This window comes from Synchiropus splendidus, chromosome 13 (genome assembly GCF_027744825.2).
Source record: "Synchiropus splendidus isolate RoL2022-P1 chromosome 13, RoL_Sspl_1.0, whole genome shotgun sequence".
NCBI lineage: Eukaryota > Metazoa > Chordata > Actinopteri > Syngnathiformes > Callionymidae > Synchiropus > Synchiropus splendidus.
The window spans coordinates 14,511,962-14,529,120 of NC_071346.1; the positions used below are offsets into that span (position 1 = coordinate 14,511,962).

At 42.0% G+C, this 17,159-nt stretch overlaps 1 protein-coding gene across 1 annotated transcript in view; it reads right to left on the bottom strand.

Moving 5' to 3' along the window:
• LOC128769343 (uncharacterized) overlaps positions 1–17,159 on the bottom strand; it is a 269,837-nt gene that overhangs the window by 42,472 nt on the left and 210,206 nt on the right. The window contains exon 8 of the mRNA XM_053882992.1: positions 3,564–3,745. Within this exon, the coding sequence (XP_053738967.1) occupies positions 3,564–3,745 (182 nt within the window). The remainder of the gene's footprint in view (positions 1–3,563; positions 3,746–17,159) is intronic.

The window sequence follows — 17,159 nt, forward strand, 5'->3', positions numbered from 1 at the left end:
CACTAGACCTCAACTTCAGTATTGTCCAACTTTGCTACACTACTGTGTAATTTATATATGTTTTTCAGACATTATCCAGTGATGTTGGGAATCATTGATGGGTGACACCACTGCACCACAACATCAAGCGTCGTTGAGGCTAAATTCTTCTTCTGTACTTATGGAACAGGATGTTGTGAGTAAGCTAGGCTAGTGGTGTGTGTAGCTGTTAGCATTATTGCTACACAAAATATAACATCTGACATTTAATCAGCAGCACCATATGCTCAAGTAGAACAGCAATATACTGAAAAACATAGTTATCGCATCGATTTTGACATCTTTCATCACTGGATTGCTAAACTCTAATGGCATCATATATTCATGGATTCATGAGTAAAAAGAGAAAACACATTCCTCCATCAACTGAAGTCTAAAAATAAAGTCGCACCCTGCCTTTTTAAATTGTAATGTCTTCCCTTAAAGATTTCAAAACTGCACTGCTTGAAACCTTGCATATTTAATTCAGAGTTGCAGCCACACATTTAGTGCCACAGCATGAATACCAGAGTTTGCTTGAACAGAAATACATAAAAGTGCCATCTACAGCTGTGGTACAAAACTCATTTCATCATCTCTACTCGCCTGATTCTGTGCATGTTGTATCCACACTTTCACCATTGTGCTGAAATTAAAGTCTTAACTAAGTTAGTGAGGATTTCCATTGAACTTCTCAAAGAGATGCTTGCTGTCGTTACATAGTCAGACATGTGGTTCTGTTATGGTTCGTGCTTTTACTTTTTCACTTCCTGTGTTCCGGTTTCTTGTTTGCTCTCTCACCCCCTCCAGCTTCATGGCAGCGCAGCTGGTTCTCATTCCACTGATTGCCTCTGCAGAGATTCATACACCTGGAGAACCAGCATGTGCTGCCAGATGATCGTGTTTTGTTCACATGGTACGTTCGCTCTCGATTGCTCCGTTCGCTTGTGACCCTGTTTATCTCTCTGTCCTGCTCTGCGTTCATCTTCTCGTTCTGTCGCCTTTGTCTCTCTTCACGCTCTATCTAGCTCTCCTATCGCTTGCTCTCTCTCTTTAGCTCCGTGTTAGCTTCCTCGAATGTTTGTTACTCGCTACTTCAGTTCAGCCTTTGTATTTTCTCGGTTAGAGTTTTGTTTTCACTTCTACCAAGCGTCTTTTGTTTTGTATTAGCCGTGTCAGTTATATCCGAGTGCATAGTTTTCTGTTGTCCCTGTTTGCAGTGCTGTGTATCTCACGCCTGTTTTCTGTTTTAGGTTTTTCCCTCTCCCTTCTTGTGTTGTCCTCCATGCTCCGCTTCTGGTGTTGTCGCCTTCAGTTTAGATTTCTGTCTGTGTATTATTTTGTGTTTATTGTAAAGTCTTGTGATTAACAGAACTCTCGCTTTGTCTGAGTCCTCTGAGTTTGGAGTCATCTGCTCTTGGGTCACTTAGCTTAGCAGTTATGACAGGTTCATGGTAGTGTAAAGTGTGAAGGCTAGCGAGCTATGCTGTTGCATCGCTTCAATTCGGCGATGATTCGGTTCTTTCAGAGCTCCGCACGGCAGCGAGGATCATTCCGACAGGAAACCACCCTGTGGAAGGTGACGTGGCCCAAGGAAAATTTCATAATAAAACGTAATTTGCATTTTACTGTGATACAACACGGGCTGCACCACAACTTTCCTGACAGGACAAAGTTCAGTTATTACTCCTTCTAGGTAATTCCTATCCCAAATTGCAAAAGCAAAACTCAAGAAAAGCTTGGGTCTGAAGAGGTTAAATCACTTCAGGGAGGAGTGCAAAAGGTGGAACCGCATCATAAGCAAGGCTTATTTCTCCCTTTTAGAGTTTCGCTTTTTGCAACCTGAGATAGGGATTACTTAGACAGAATAATGATGAAACTTTGCCTTGCAAGGAAAGTTGTTTTTGCAAAGTCAAATGACTTTGTTTGTGCTCTGTTTATATCAACAATGTTGTTGTTGCTGTTATCAATAATTGTAATATAACTAACACATTTCCATGTCATATGAAACTGCAGACTTCATTCTACGTATTACATGTACACTAGATTCTCAAAACTTGATGAGTGTTCGATTCAGCAATTGTTGTCTTTTGTCTTTATATGTGCTTGTGCTCCTTCTTTCTTCCTCACTGAAAAAGCACTAATGTTTTTGTCTCACTATAATATGATGCAGGTAGTGCACCAAAGAGGAAAATACTGTCTCCATTCCCATGGCATCAAATAGTTACCAGATGACTTTTGCATCCCAGATTGGTGACAAAGTCAGCCTTCCACGTTCAAGTGAAGTACATGTTCCACATTCCTTCTTGTATCCTGACTCCATGGGCAGGATATTGCGCAAAAGACAGATGGAGGCTAAAGCCATGAGATGACATCCCTTTCGCACTGTATAATCAATTGTGTCCCTCAGTATGCATAGTGTTTGAGATGATCATATGTTTAGTCACGGCGCCCACTGTCGATAAGAGCTGCAAATAGACAGTACCGAGTTGGCATCTACATTGTGTGCATGTCCCAACCCGAAGGAAACTCTTAACCCCACTGAAATCCTATACGTCAACATGCAATGGGGAAGGCTGACTTTGGTGTCAACATGTGCTTGCATCGAGTGTTACTGTTTTGACGCCTTGGGAGTGATACTTCACTCACTGGTCTCTTCGGTAGTAACGCCTTTAATGCTGTTATACTTTTTTTTTTTTTGTTATTTCCTGTGTGTCGTTTCCTTTTCTTTCTTTCTTCAGCTTCACAGCAGCACAGCTGGATCCCTATCCAACAATTCAGCAACTGGGTGTGATCCCATAGACAGCCATGACAGTCGTCAAAGTTTTACTGAGAAGTAGTTGTGTTGCCAAGCCAGCCATCATTTGGTGCCAGTAACGTGAACTGCCGTCGTTTGCTGCATAGTGTTCTCGAGGTGAGAAAACATAAAAAAACAAGCTCCATGATTCAGTAATTCTGTTGGCGGGGACAGATACATGCTGAGATTTAACCCAACAACTAGTGGTGGAACATGAAACAGTCTTGCAGGGTTGATGAAACGGTGTCTTAAGTTTCAGAGGTCACTCGATGACACTCTAGGTTTAGAAATGAAGTTGGTCCAAAACAGCACGCAGAACCTTCCTGAGTTACCTAAGCGAAAGCAAACTCATACCTCGCAACACGAAAACAATGTCAGTTACATTACAACACAGCTAGTCACCGCAGTCAAAAGTGATTCAACTGTACGATGAACTGAAAAATGTAACCAACCTTGACTCATTAGCAACATTTCCTGAAAATGTAGTCTAAATACGTTTAAAGCCTTTCAAGCAATTTGGCTCTCCAAGAGATAAACCCACACAAAAAACAAAACCTCTGTGGCGGAGGAAACAGACATTTAGTTCTCACAACAAAAACAGTTGCAAATTTGTACGTTGGAGAAGAAAATCTTTGAATGACCAAAAACTGTTAAGCTGGAAAAAAATAAAGCACATTAATGCTTTGTTTTTAATGTAGCCACTAGAGTAGGCACTCTATCACTGTCCACACCCTCATTTGTCACTGACCTTATTCAGAGTGATGACCGCCTCTTGATTCACCCCGGTAATGTTGAAGGTGTCTCCGGTTTCCCCCTCCAGGATGGTATAATCCAGTCTGGCGTTCTCTCCGAGGTCAGCGTCCGATGCTGAGATGCGTCCGATCTCGGCTCCGGGGATGGCGAGCTCGGACACGGAGAAGGACCACATACCTTGAGGGAGACAAATGATCGGAGTATCAAATATTGTGTTCTTTTCTGAGAGCTTATGTGCAGTGTTGCCCAATGAAACTCCAGCACAACAGCATGTCGTGTATCACGGAAAAGTACAAGAGGCAACGGAAAAAGAGAGCATTCGCCTTATTCTGCTTGAACGTCAAACAACGTCAACGTGAAATATAGGAATAAAAAGTTCTCCACTACATTTATGTGGCAAGTGTTGGCCATTTTTTATATGGTTTTGTACACTACAACACAGATAATGTACACTGGATTATTGTAACACTACATTTCCCAAGTGAAAACCTATGTACTGCATGAATGTATTATTCTACTTCCATGTACTACATTAAACTTTAGCAGATGTGCGTCCATGCACTTTGAAAATAAAGTAACCCTCATGTTTCCCACCTGGTCACCAGCAGTACCTCAAAGAAAACTCACCTGGAAAGCTGGCATCACACTAGACAATGGAATGGAATCAGCCATTCACCTCTTCACCTTCCTCCATAACTTTCCCGAATAAAGCCACACATATAGCAGTGGTCGCTTGTGAACATCTTACTAACTTTCCATCAGAACACCCTCTCATTTTTGTCTGATCTGGGCTCATGACACCAAGAGGATTAAGCTGACCGACATGAATAACTGGGGATTGGTTTTACACTGAGTGACCTCTCTATCTTTTATTCATGAGGTGGGACTTTTAACTTATGAAAGCATTACGGCGGTGAGAATCGTCATCAGTCAAAAAACGAATAAGTAGAGACTTAAAACTGTCTGCCAACATTGGACTTAAATGGATGCCATCCATATAAGATTGATGGCTGCTGTTTTTGAATGAGTAATGAATTGATATTAGCATATTATAAGAGTTTAAAAGGAGAAGAAAAACAAACAAAAATTTCTGTATTATAGCTATGAATATTAGGTAGATGAGGCATCATGAAACTAGTGCAGGGTCACTAGATGGTGCTCTTTACAGCACCAGACTGATGAGAAACAGCAGGTGAGATTCTGAAGATTTTTCCTCTATTGCTGTGTGTATCTACAGAGAGACATCTCACAGGACTAAACAAGAAACAGATCTCCATCCCTATGGATAAAACCATATGAAAGGCTGTTCCTTGTTCACTGCTGTGATGCAGAACCATATACGTCTCCTGCTGTGGCCATTAAAGTGGCACGCTATGAGTGGCTTTTTGTTGCCTCTGCACTTCATGTTCTTAGATCACAGTCCATTTTAGTGATGATTCACCTGATGCGCCAGGGATGGAGATACAACGCCAACGTGCTGGATCAGCTTAAAAAAAATTTCCACACATGCTCTTAAACGGCACTTCATTCTATGCGGGGAATGTCGGATTCGACATTAAAGGAGCATAGGAATAGGTAACGTGTCACCAGCTGTCTCGCTCCCTCTTTCACAACTCCTGCTATCAGCCCCGGCTGAATCTGATAGACGTGTAAATGCGAGCTGTTACATCACACAAACACATCATGTTGACAGCGAAGATAGGCGACGTTTCAACGAGCCCTCTATCTGGGCCAGACGGATTCCGTTTGTGTGACACCATGTTGGGAATAAAACGTGTCACTTTGTGGATCTGATTTGCAGTTCTGTTATCAAAGTTGCGATCGGTCGCGTGAGATTGTTTCCTCACTTATGCTTTTGGGTGTCAGATCTTCAAAGGCAGGAATGTCTGCTGTCACGCCGTCGGTGGAATTTCTCTCTCTATCATCTAAATTTATACATATTGAGTGGTTGGAGCGCAAAAAAAATATGAAGCTGTGACTAAAATAGACTGGAGACACCCACACATCTGCCAACACTGAATCTGCTCCCATCCAAGTCACTGCTGATATGCTATGTCAGAATAGCAAAGAATATACGCACGACATGAACTGACAGTCAATCACTCACTTAATATTTGGTGTGCCAAATATACATATTTTTACTATCATGGTGGATGCTTGAAGAATCCTCATCACCTGGATGATGAAAATGTTATGCGTGAACAAGACGTTTATCTGTCAAAAACATTTTTTTTTTTTAATTATGGCATCTACATTGTGTGCATGTCCCAACCCGAAGGAAACTCTTAACCCCACTGAAATCCTATACGTCAACATGCAATGGGGAAGGCTGACTTTGGTGTCAACATGTGCTTGCATCGAGTGTTACTGTTTTGACGCCTTGGGAGTGATACTTCACTCACTGGTCTCTTCGGTAGTAACGCCTTTAATGCTGTTATACTTTTTTTTTTTTTGTTATTTCCTGTGTGTCGTTTCCTTTTCTTTCTTTCTTCAGCTTCACAGCAGCACAGCTGGATCCCTATCCAACAATTCAGCAACTGGGTGTGATCCCATAGACAGCCATGACAGTCGTCAAAGTTTTACTGAGAAGTAGTTGTGTTGCCAAGCCAGCCATCATTTGGTGCCAGTAACGTGAACTGCCGTCGTTTGCTGCATAGTGTTCTCGAGGTGAGAAAACATAAAAAAACAAGGAGCCAACATTTCGTGACAACATTAGGAGGCATCAGCCCATTCTATATGACACTTGACATATAAAGTCATCGTCTTTTTTCAAACTGCAAAGTACCGCGCGATTATCGTATGATCACAATTCTCGCGCTTTGCTTCTCTGTTGCCGATACAAATTGAAAACTCCATGGAACATCAACTCTGTGTTCCCTCTAGCACCATACCTGGTGATAAATCGGAGTTAGCCATTGTAGTAGTGGAAATCCAATGGAATAAAATGAACAAAATGCCCTGGTGCTAGCCAGCGACATGCGCTGACTCAACAGTCTACAGTGAATCCTCACTGTCACGCGGATTTATATCAACGGTCTCCACGCCTCGTCTCTGTACAGCTGGCCAAAGTTCCGTTTCCGCTATTTTCTCCATGAAAAACCACAATGTCAACGAAACGCTTCGCCCTGGCAAAGGCACCTGAGGATGCGCCCAAAAGGAAGAGGAAGATGCTAACTATAGCAAAAACATTTAAACTACTGGACATGCTGAAGGAAGGCAGAACCTATGTGACTGTAGAGCGCATTACGGAATAAATGAAGCTTCCGTTTCTATCAAGAAGGAGGAAAACAACACAAGGATGACAGCAAAAATGCTTGGCCTGAAAACAGGTTTTGATCTTTGGTTACATTCTATAGTACAGTACTGTATTGTAAAAAAATTGTAAAAAATAAAGTCGACTGCTTCACGGATTTCGCATATCGTGAGTCATTTTTGGAACGTAACCTCTGCGATAAACAAGGATTCACTGTATACACTTTCAGCGTAGAGTCGCTGATGAAAACTAAGATCTCCATTAAGCAACCAATGCTTTTAGAATACACACTGTGTCACACTTTATAACGTGTCCCCTCTAGTTCATCTGAAACTTCTATGAACCAGGGATGGTTTCATCTGTATCCGGGAATCTTTTGAAGGTATCAAAACACAGTTTGCAGACTAGTGCGAAAACTTTGAATATTGATAGTGTTCCAGACGTTCAGGCCAAGAGCCAATCAAGATGGAGCTTTAAATGTAGGACAAAAACACAGTTAAAAAAAAAAAAAGTTAAATAAAAGATCACTTGGTGGTACATACAGTAATTTAGCAATAAGTGAGGATGAGCTCTTGTTCTCCTCACACCTGAGAGGGACATCGCTGTTACAGTCATACCATGCCTTACCACTGAGATTGAAATGCAAATGCTGTATTTTCCCTCTGTTGGGTAATTCAAATCTGAGCGTGAGATGCTGTGGATCAATATTTACATGAGGTCCAGCAGCTGTGTGAAATAGATATAAAGCAAATACAGAGCTTCTCCAGCATTAAACAACTTGTCACGTCATCCTTCAACAGAGCAGTTGTGACCTATACGGAAGAGAGTCTCAACAAAATCTTTGAAGAGGTTTGATGTCAGGGGTGGTCGCAGCACAAGTAGATTTCATCTCTTAAACCGTCCAGGTATTCACATCAAAGTTAAAAAAAAAACAGAACAAAAGTTGTATTTTGAGTGGCTACTCATCCTCACCATCAGATGAAGCCTTTGTTAAACAGCATTAAAAGAAGCTTGTTTATCTTGTATTGATGTTGGTGTGCGAAATATGTTATCAAAGACACTCCAGCGAAAGATCAAACTAGTGAGCCGCATTAGAAGACTCAGAATTTCAGGATCATCTTGTTGTTCTGAGAAATTCAACCTTCATGAGATGTTCCTGCATTGTACAGAGACTCCCCTGATCCTGTGGCCAGAGTCGGATCCGAGTGAAGGTGACTATAGCAACAGAGGAGCAACAACACACACACACACACACACACATATATATATATATATATATATATATATATATATATATATATATATATAAATATATATATATATATATATATTTGTGTAGTCATCCTATGTCCAAAGTTCCTATTGTGGGACTTAAAATGGTTCATTTGATTTCAGTATCTAGATTTATAAAAAGTAAACAGAACATACGTGCAAACCCTGTAATAATGACAACATATAGTCATTACATTTAAATGGGACTTTCTTTAGGTTTGGAATTTGCCTGTCTGTTGTGTTATTTATAGTTCAGGCTGTGTTTTGCTAGCTCAGAACTGAGCTGTGCTTTCCAGCAGCAGCCATCAGAAGCCATGCAAGCGAGCGATGAATCCCGAAGATTCCATAGAAATACGCATCATACTTTGAGGTGCTCTGCCAATAGACAGACGATCACGACGTTGGAGAGGTAGCGACAAAAAAATACCGCGGGGGGCTTCTGCCCTCTGTCAAAGCTCAGAAATCCAAGCTTTGAGCGATGGGGAACCAGCCTTCGCCCTGGAGAGGTGGATCCTTGATCTCTTGAGCAAGCGCAGAGCAGGACGTCTGAAATTCCGCTCAAGGCAACTTGATGCAGGAAGTGATGTGGCTGGTGGAAACAGCCATCTAACAAGTCCTATCAACATGTGGGCAGAAATATTTTTAAAAAATGACAAATAAAAGCGTCAACCCGCACGCAAGCCGATCACAATGCGCTTGTTGTCAGACCAGGAAGTAGAATGGACAAAAGCTTGGGGTATGACCACAATTATCATTTATGTATTTTGGAAATGGTCCTGAAATTCACATTTTAAAGTTTCATTTACCAGCGTGTTGATGTTTGCTAGCCCCTTTCCCTTCTTTAGCACTCTCTCCCTCCAACTAAGGTAGTTCTCAATCCATTACTTCTGTCTTTTCTACAGCTCAGTTGTCGGCATAAATGTAGCGAAACTATGCAGAAGCTTCCACGACTAAAGTACTCAGATGACAACGGATCACACTTCTGATGATCTCTTTGAATAGCCAGCCTTTATTCATCCCACATTAAAAGGCATTCACAAACATAATAAGTACCAACATGAAAAGCCTTAACGCTGAATAACAGCACAAGGTGTTGCCGTCTCCATCAATGAAACCTGAATAAATGTTTTAAATGTCTAATTACAGATTCAGCTGCGTCTCTTTTCCACTCGTCTGGTTTTCTCTCTGTCGCCTGGACTTCACAGAAACAGCTACCACGCAGACAATATCACGGCAACCTTCAGAAGTGGTGCGTCTCAAAAATAAGCGTCTCAATTTTAAACTGCAATAATGAGATACACGCTGATAAATTCAATGGAGAATTACTGCAGCTAGCTGTCAAGGAATTAACCTAGCAAGAGCGGCAGTTGCTTGAAACAGTAATTCATTTTACATGAGACTAAAAAAAAAAAAAAATCAAATAAAACCTCCCAGGCCGCATTATAAATCGCTCAGCGTCAAATAAAAGAAAAATAAATTAATAAATCATTGACATGATGGGAAAACTAAATGGAAAAAAAAGCGATATGGGTCCTTATTTAGAAAATGAGCTAAACTTGTTGGTCATGTCTTATTTATTTAATGGACAAAAAATACTGAAAAAAAAAACATGCATGAAAAGAAGCAAAAATAAACTGTATTTGTAAGTATTTGAGTTGAACTCATGATGAATCTTGACCTAGCTCCGTGATGTTGTCTTGACCGGGTCGCTTGATATTTTTAATTCAAAAAAATAATGGAATCGTGAAGCTCAATAAGTACGTTCATTTTCCGCTACTTTTGTCTCACAGACTGAACCCTGTGGTTCAACTCGGAGGTTCATATACATGGCTATACAGGCTAAATAGTCTCATGCTGACAAAATATTGAGCCTCACCACATCAAACCGATGAAACCTCAGGTGTCCTATTTAAAGCGCAGTTTTTGCCCGTGTGTCCGCAGCTCCACCAACAGAATGCGATCTCCTGGAATACTGGACACGAGATGCAGCAGCTGAGACTGGCTGTGGTGTCGAAAGTTCAGACGGGTGAAAAGAGCACATTTTGAGTGCTTTAACGTCAATAAAAGATGTGAGGAGTTCAGGATTCAAGTCCAGAACATTGCTGAGTTTGTTTCATGGGTCAGTCCCCATGCTGGGCACTATTTTCAAAACTAGTTTAGAAGTCATCCTCATGCATTTTTAAGCCGAGTGCAGTGGCTTGTAGACCGTTGCAACTTATGGATGAACAACATCCATTTTCCCTTCTCTTCTGAAATTTAGTTGCTGTGGATAATATTCCAGCGCGGTATTTCACGCGGCAGACCAAATATATTTTCCTGTGTATAAGTGGTGCAGCTTAGACACAGCACACCCTGCACAATGTGACTCTCCAGGCTTGGAGAATGGCCGTGAACTCTATATTCCCGGCGGTTCCTCCAACTATAATGCAGTTTTGACACGTCAAAATTAAACGTTACATTAGCTCCAGCTCCAACAACTACAGGCGGGTAGCGACAGGGATATCTTGAAACTTGATTTCACTTGTCATAATTCAACTGTGGAAATAATAGTCGGACGTTGAAATTCTGCCTCAATTACACATCACTATGCAATATAACTCGGCCAAACTTGCCCTCGTGTCACTTTGCCTGCAGTGTCGGAGTCGGCAGCATTAAGCTCACAATTGGCTTTATGCTTCGAACGGGCATTGAATTGTCCCCTCTAATCTATTGCTGCCTTTCGTTTCACCTCGACTTGAGTTGATATGGGCCTCAGGGAAAGAACCTGGTCTCATCCTCAAACCTGCTTTGACACATCTGCAGCACTTCAAAGAGTTTCAGTGTTTCTCACTTCCACTTAAGGTGGAAGGAACTTCACTGCATCCTAATCTACCTCCTGGTTTATACCACAGTAGACATGACAAAGACATTCATGGTATAAATAGATGAGGTCGACGACACACATTACGCTCTGGAAATGCACCGAAGCAGCACTGACACCTCAGCATTGACTCCACATGTAAATCAGTGCCTTACATCGCATCTGGTGTGAACGCTCCAAGACTCCCGCCCATAATCGATTTCAGGCAACACATCACACTTTAACGCCTCCGTTCAAGAGACACGGATACGGAGGGGGGTTTCATTATCATGTCATCACGAACAGATGAGTCTCATCTCACTTCCACAGAGGACAGCATGTCGACAGTAGGTACATCCTGTACTTGCACCGCTGGCTGTTTTTGCACATCTCACAGTCGAATAAACAAGTGCTGCACCAGTAGCAGGGGCTTTGTGCCCTGTTGATGCCCGGAGAGTCCCAAACAGGAATACATCATTGGTGTGGGTCGCAAGGAAGGGCTACCTCCATATGTCTTAGTGGTGTCCAAAAACAGATCCACAGCATACCATACATTATATACAGGTATAAGCTGTATGTCCACAAGGAAAGGTTGGTGATTTCCATATACAGGGGATAAGTAAAGACGTCAGAGAGTCCTCCATCAAGGCAGGACATTGATGAAAAATAAACTCAGTCTTTGAGCTCCTTCTCTCCAGCACAGCACACAGGAACACACAAGCAATGGTGGAAAATGCAGAAATGCATAGAGCTCTTTAATGTAAATAAAACAGCTACAGACAGCGGAAAAAAAATAAAAATAATAAACAGTCAACTCACTTTAACAAAGGACATTTTTTATAAAACAGCCTTGTCACAGACATTCGTTGGCCTGGGTCGACAAACCGGGACATGGGAGTCCGGGATGGACCGCAATAGAGTCCAGCTGAGCAAGTTAGCTCCCATGACCTTTAGACAAGGACTCACTCAGATGTGTAATTCTTGGTCTATCCATCCATCCATCCATTCGTCCATCCTTCCGTCTGTCTATTCGTCCATCCGTCCATCCATCCATCTATCTATCAATCCTCCATCCATCTATAAATCCATCCAGCCATCCATCTGTCTGTTCATTCGTCCATCCGTCCATCCATCCATCCGTCCATCCATCTATCAATAAATCCATCCATCCATCCGTCTGTCCATTCGTCCATCCGTCCATCCTTCCAGCCATCCATCCCTCCATCCGTCCATCCATCCATCCATCCATGAGTCTGAAGAAAGTGGTCTAAGTTCTGTTCCTGATGAGTCATGCAGGAGTTCAAGCCTGAAGATGCTGCCACCGTTTTACAATTTCTCCTTGCGCCAGTTGACCTCTTCATCATTGTTTGGGCTGTCTTGTGTTTTCAGACAACACAATCCCAGATTTGCATGCTTTATAGAAAAAAATGTCTTTATCAGCCTTAAATAAGATTTATTTATTTATTTATTGTAATAAGAATGAGCCATCACATATGTCGTTGCGTTTATTACGATCCCTCACTGGTGAGACGCAGACGTTTCCTGAGTTGATGCTCGGCTCAAAATAAGATATTTCTTCCTTCGCAGTTTGGCTGGAAACCATTTATCAGAGCTAAGATGCAGGAGAGTAGATGGATGGTTCATCATTTATTAATTCCCCGATGGAGTGAATTTATTCCTCAGAGAGCAAATTGGAGTTTCTGAAGGACAAAACAAAGTAACCTCAGTGAAGAATCAAATTTGCTTCCTTTGAAATGTCAGTCGACACACCATTACCGCACCATTTTCTAGAAGTTGCCTTCAATTTTTTTTATCTATTTGACATGGGGTATAAAGCAGGCGGCAACGTGTGGGAGCTTTCTCTGTGGTTTTTGCAAGCAGGAACGCTAATTTCCTCCCACAGTCCAAAAACACAAAGAGGTTGATTGGTACCTCTGAATTGTTTGCTGGTGTGAACATGTGTGAGTCAGGCTGTCTGTGTCTGTGTTGCATGGAGGTGAATTCCAGGACGCTGGTGTAGGCTCTGACCCCATAGTAGCAGAAAATGACTTTTTTTTCCCATATTTCTTTTGACCTCATGCATTAATAACCTGTACATATTTGGATTTCATTTTCTTTCTGCTTTTTTTTTTCATTTTTTTTCCTAATTCATGGAATATGTAGCCCACTTTTAGACTATAATTCATCATCAGCTCGCTCTGAAGTGATCCTTAGTCACTCGTAGGGTACACGTCACATCTTCTAATCCCCACCAACATTCAACATTTTTCTCAGCTTGCTTGGTTCCTCATCTTCCTTGGGGCTCTGTAACAACCTTATATATATATATATATATATTCCACTACTAACAATAATAATAAAGTTGAAGTGTTCTTTTAAATGGTCATAGTAAGCAATTTGCCATTCATCTGTGGAACATACTGGCTGGTAGCATAAAACACTTTTGTTTGCTTCATGATAATTATTGCTCACTTTGAAACAATAATTTAGATTCACCCCTTCATCTAAGACAAGGACCAACATTCATGAAGAGTACATCCTCATATTGCTGCTGCTGAAGCACCAGAGACACCTATGGGTTTCAGGTTTGGGAGTCCTGACATCTACATACATACTACGACACATAAGCAAGGCCCCGACATGACTCACCTTCAAGACAAGCACTATATGATCTCTTTCTGCCTTATACTCTGCCGAAAGTGTTATGTTACGTGTTTTCTGCCACGCTTTTATTTTGTTGTTGCCTGTTCGTTTCTGTGTTTCCGTTTCGTTGTTTGTCTCTGGCTTCCCGAGTGACATGGCTGGGACTCATTTGCGAATAAAGCTCACATGGATTTCAACACCTTGGTTCCAGCTCATGTCGCCAGATGGTTGCTTCGCCTCCTCACTGTAAACTCTTTGGATTCTCGCTTCTCTTGGGCTGTTGTTCTAAATTCTGTGCGTGCTTGATGTCTTTTTCCGGCCGCCTGCTTAGTACTTTAGTACGTTCCTCCACTTTCGTTTATTGCTTCTCGCTAGTGCTGCCCATAACTGTTTTTGGTTAGACTCACTTTTTCTGTTTCTCTGAGCTATAGTTACTCCTTGTGTGTGAGCAACCTCAGAGTGCGTCTTCTGTTGTCCCCCTTCCTGAATCACCTGTTTTCTGTTTCAGGTTTTCCCTGCCCCTGCTCGTATTTCCTCTCACGCGTTTGGTGCTGACGTCCTTGGTTTATCATTCCTGTTCGTCTTTTGTGTTTATACTATTTATTTGAATAAATTGTTAAATGATCCTTGCTCTCCTGAGTCTTCTGTAAACCTACACCAATTCAGCTACTGGGTTCCACATCCTTGACAAGCCATGACAGAAAGACTGGGATTACTCAAAAGAAAATGATAATAATCCTCTAGATCACATTTCCCATTTGTTGTGTCTACAATTTAGAAAATACAGCTGTCCATTGTTCTGCAACATTTTACTGTGCTTCATTTTAAATCTCATTTTCACCTTCTCAGTTAGACGTTTCTGCGTGGCGTGAAGGTGTCTATCATTTATCGTACGTGGTGGGAATTTCACGTTGGATCACAGCGAACCTAAACAGCGCAGCAACGTAAAATGAAGCACCAGCGACTCAGCCCATAAGTGCCAGTAAGTGTGGCATGACTATCAACCCTGCCATCTGGGACTGACTCCAGATCTGACTCCAGAATGACTGCTAATGAGACAGCGAATTAGGGAAGTTATTTACATGTCAGAGTCAGAGCTTTCTATTGATCCCGGCTATTGTGCGCAACTCTGACACTGCAGTCCATCTCTTGGGTGTTCGCTCACAGTCGAGCGCCCAGACAGCAGCTTGCCTCACTCGGGGAACACTTGAAGAACAGAGACACTGGGGATGTGTTACTGTTTAGTCATTATCAGCTTGAAGCACAGCGTCGTACATCATTACCACCTGTGATGGATTTGAAGAGGCGGAGATCCGGAATGGGACGGCGTGAGTAACGGCGGGACGAGCACCTATTATCCTTCAAAAGGAGGAACGGGGCCGCAGCCAAGCGTCTGAGGATGATTCAGCACGCTCAGGGAAACGCCCAGGAGCACCGTTTCATTGTCAATCTTCCACATATACTGTGGCGGAAAAAAGCTTTCACAAACCCTGAAAATACGAATATTGTCATGAGAAATAGTGTTTTTTCGTCCATTGTTCAGAAAAATCATTTGAAATTCATAATTCATATTATTATTCTTAATTGTTGATGAAAAACATGTACACATGGTGTACATTGTAATGATGTTTGTATGACACGCATACAACATTCCTGTCTGCCTCAATTTGAATTCAAGGAATTGAATTGGAATTTCAATTTGGAATTTTGCACCAGCCTTGAACTCTGACTATCTCTCAGGAACTTGCCAAAATGAAGGCCTCGGAATCAAAGAGCACCTCTTATCTGAATCTCTCGGAAGGTAAAGATGTTGCCCTTAAATCTCCATACCAGTGCTCCTCGCTGCAGAACCAATGCGGTCCCACCCCGCCCTCAGGTTCAGTCCCACATAAAAAACATTTTAAACCCACATTGGTTAAGTTCAGACAAAGGTTTAGGCTTATCATACCAAACCAGGATGGAACCCAGCACACCAGGATTACTATGCAAGTAACATCCGACTTACAACCAGGATCAGTTACGATCATCCGGTCGTAAGTCGGATTGGACGTAAGTCGAATGCCATTCAAAATAGCGCGAGGGTTATAGGTGCTACTGTAGTGGTAGATCACTGTGTGAGAGTGAGATGCTGGGATACTGTGCTGCCGTAACTGTCGTACGTGTTGCCGGGCTGCTACGTGCTACGTGTGCGGGGGACGTAAAGTACTTGTATTTGCCGCTCAAGACATTGAGCTAACCATGTTATTGACTGCATGTTATGCACAATAACATTTAAGTCGAAATAAGTAGATATAAAATAATTTTTTTACTGAAGTTTATGCTCCGTTCAGAGACTTACATATATGAAGTTTAAAATCATGTTTCTGCATGAACTTACTGAGACAAGGTTTTAACCTGGGCTTCGGTTCGGACCTGGGAGCGAGGACCCTCTCAAGCATCATGCCCATTCCAGTGAAAACAAGATGGCAGGAATATTAGCAGAAGCGCGGTACAGTAGCGACCAAGCAAACATTGTACATCCGCTTTATGTACACGATGTACAATGACATAGTCAGGTGTCCACATTTGCCACATTTTTGTCACAACTGACTATAGTTTATTAGGTCCTTCCTATTCCAGATAACAGTGAGCAAAACCATAGATGGTTCTCTGAACAAACTGCTTAAGAAACTCTTGATTTCCATGCATCTCAAATGGATACATTTTGTTTAAACATTCTGTAAAATAAAATGAATTTTGGACAGTTGGAATTAGGTATTGATCATAAAATATTGGTACTAACATGCTTTTTTTAAGGCAAGACGATTCAAGCTACACAGACGAGACATTTTCTTTCTTCTTCTGCTCTCCTCAGAATCTCCAGAGGCGTTCCAGACGTGGGACGGCGACACTGGAGTGTGCCATTATTGGCAATAGACGACCTGGCTAGCAGGAGGATTAGCCGAAAATGAAGTGAAAAGAAAGGTGGTGAATGTTAATTGGAGCCACTGCCATTAAAGAGGGTTCACAGTGTGAAAGGAGTGAGGGAGAGTAGCTGGAGAGCGAAGAGGGAATGGAGTAAAGAAACAGGCAAAGATGATACTGTGCTAAAGAGAGATTCTTGAGTAGAACTAGGAGGTGATGTTCTTAGGAGACAGCTCTAGGGAGAGACGAAAGAGACCCTTCTTGCTCATGACAAGCCTTTTCAAATGGGCCTGGATATTTGTTAAACACTAACTTGGACGTCTCAACCCTGTCCACGGCTACAAGACACAACCGCACTGCACATATGAATAAAATCTCTCCCTAGAGTTCCGCGCCATGACACCACGCGTCCCTCATTCATCACCAGGAATCAAAGCAGCACCACATTGGTAGGGAAAATCTCAAGTCGACCAATTAGCTTTGAATTACATTCACAGCATCTAACTCTGGTTGAAGAGGACCTCGCCAGCCGAGCTGACTGTCCACACTCAAATGTTTCAAATGTTGAAGTCCTTCTCTTGATGTTGCAGTAAGTCCCTTATGAAGTTCTCCTCCATCTGAAATCTCGGTGAACGAAGGGTTACAAGAGCAAAGCAAAGTAACGGCACTTCTCACTTGAC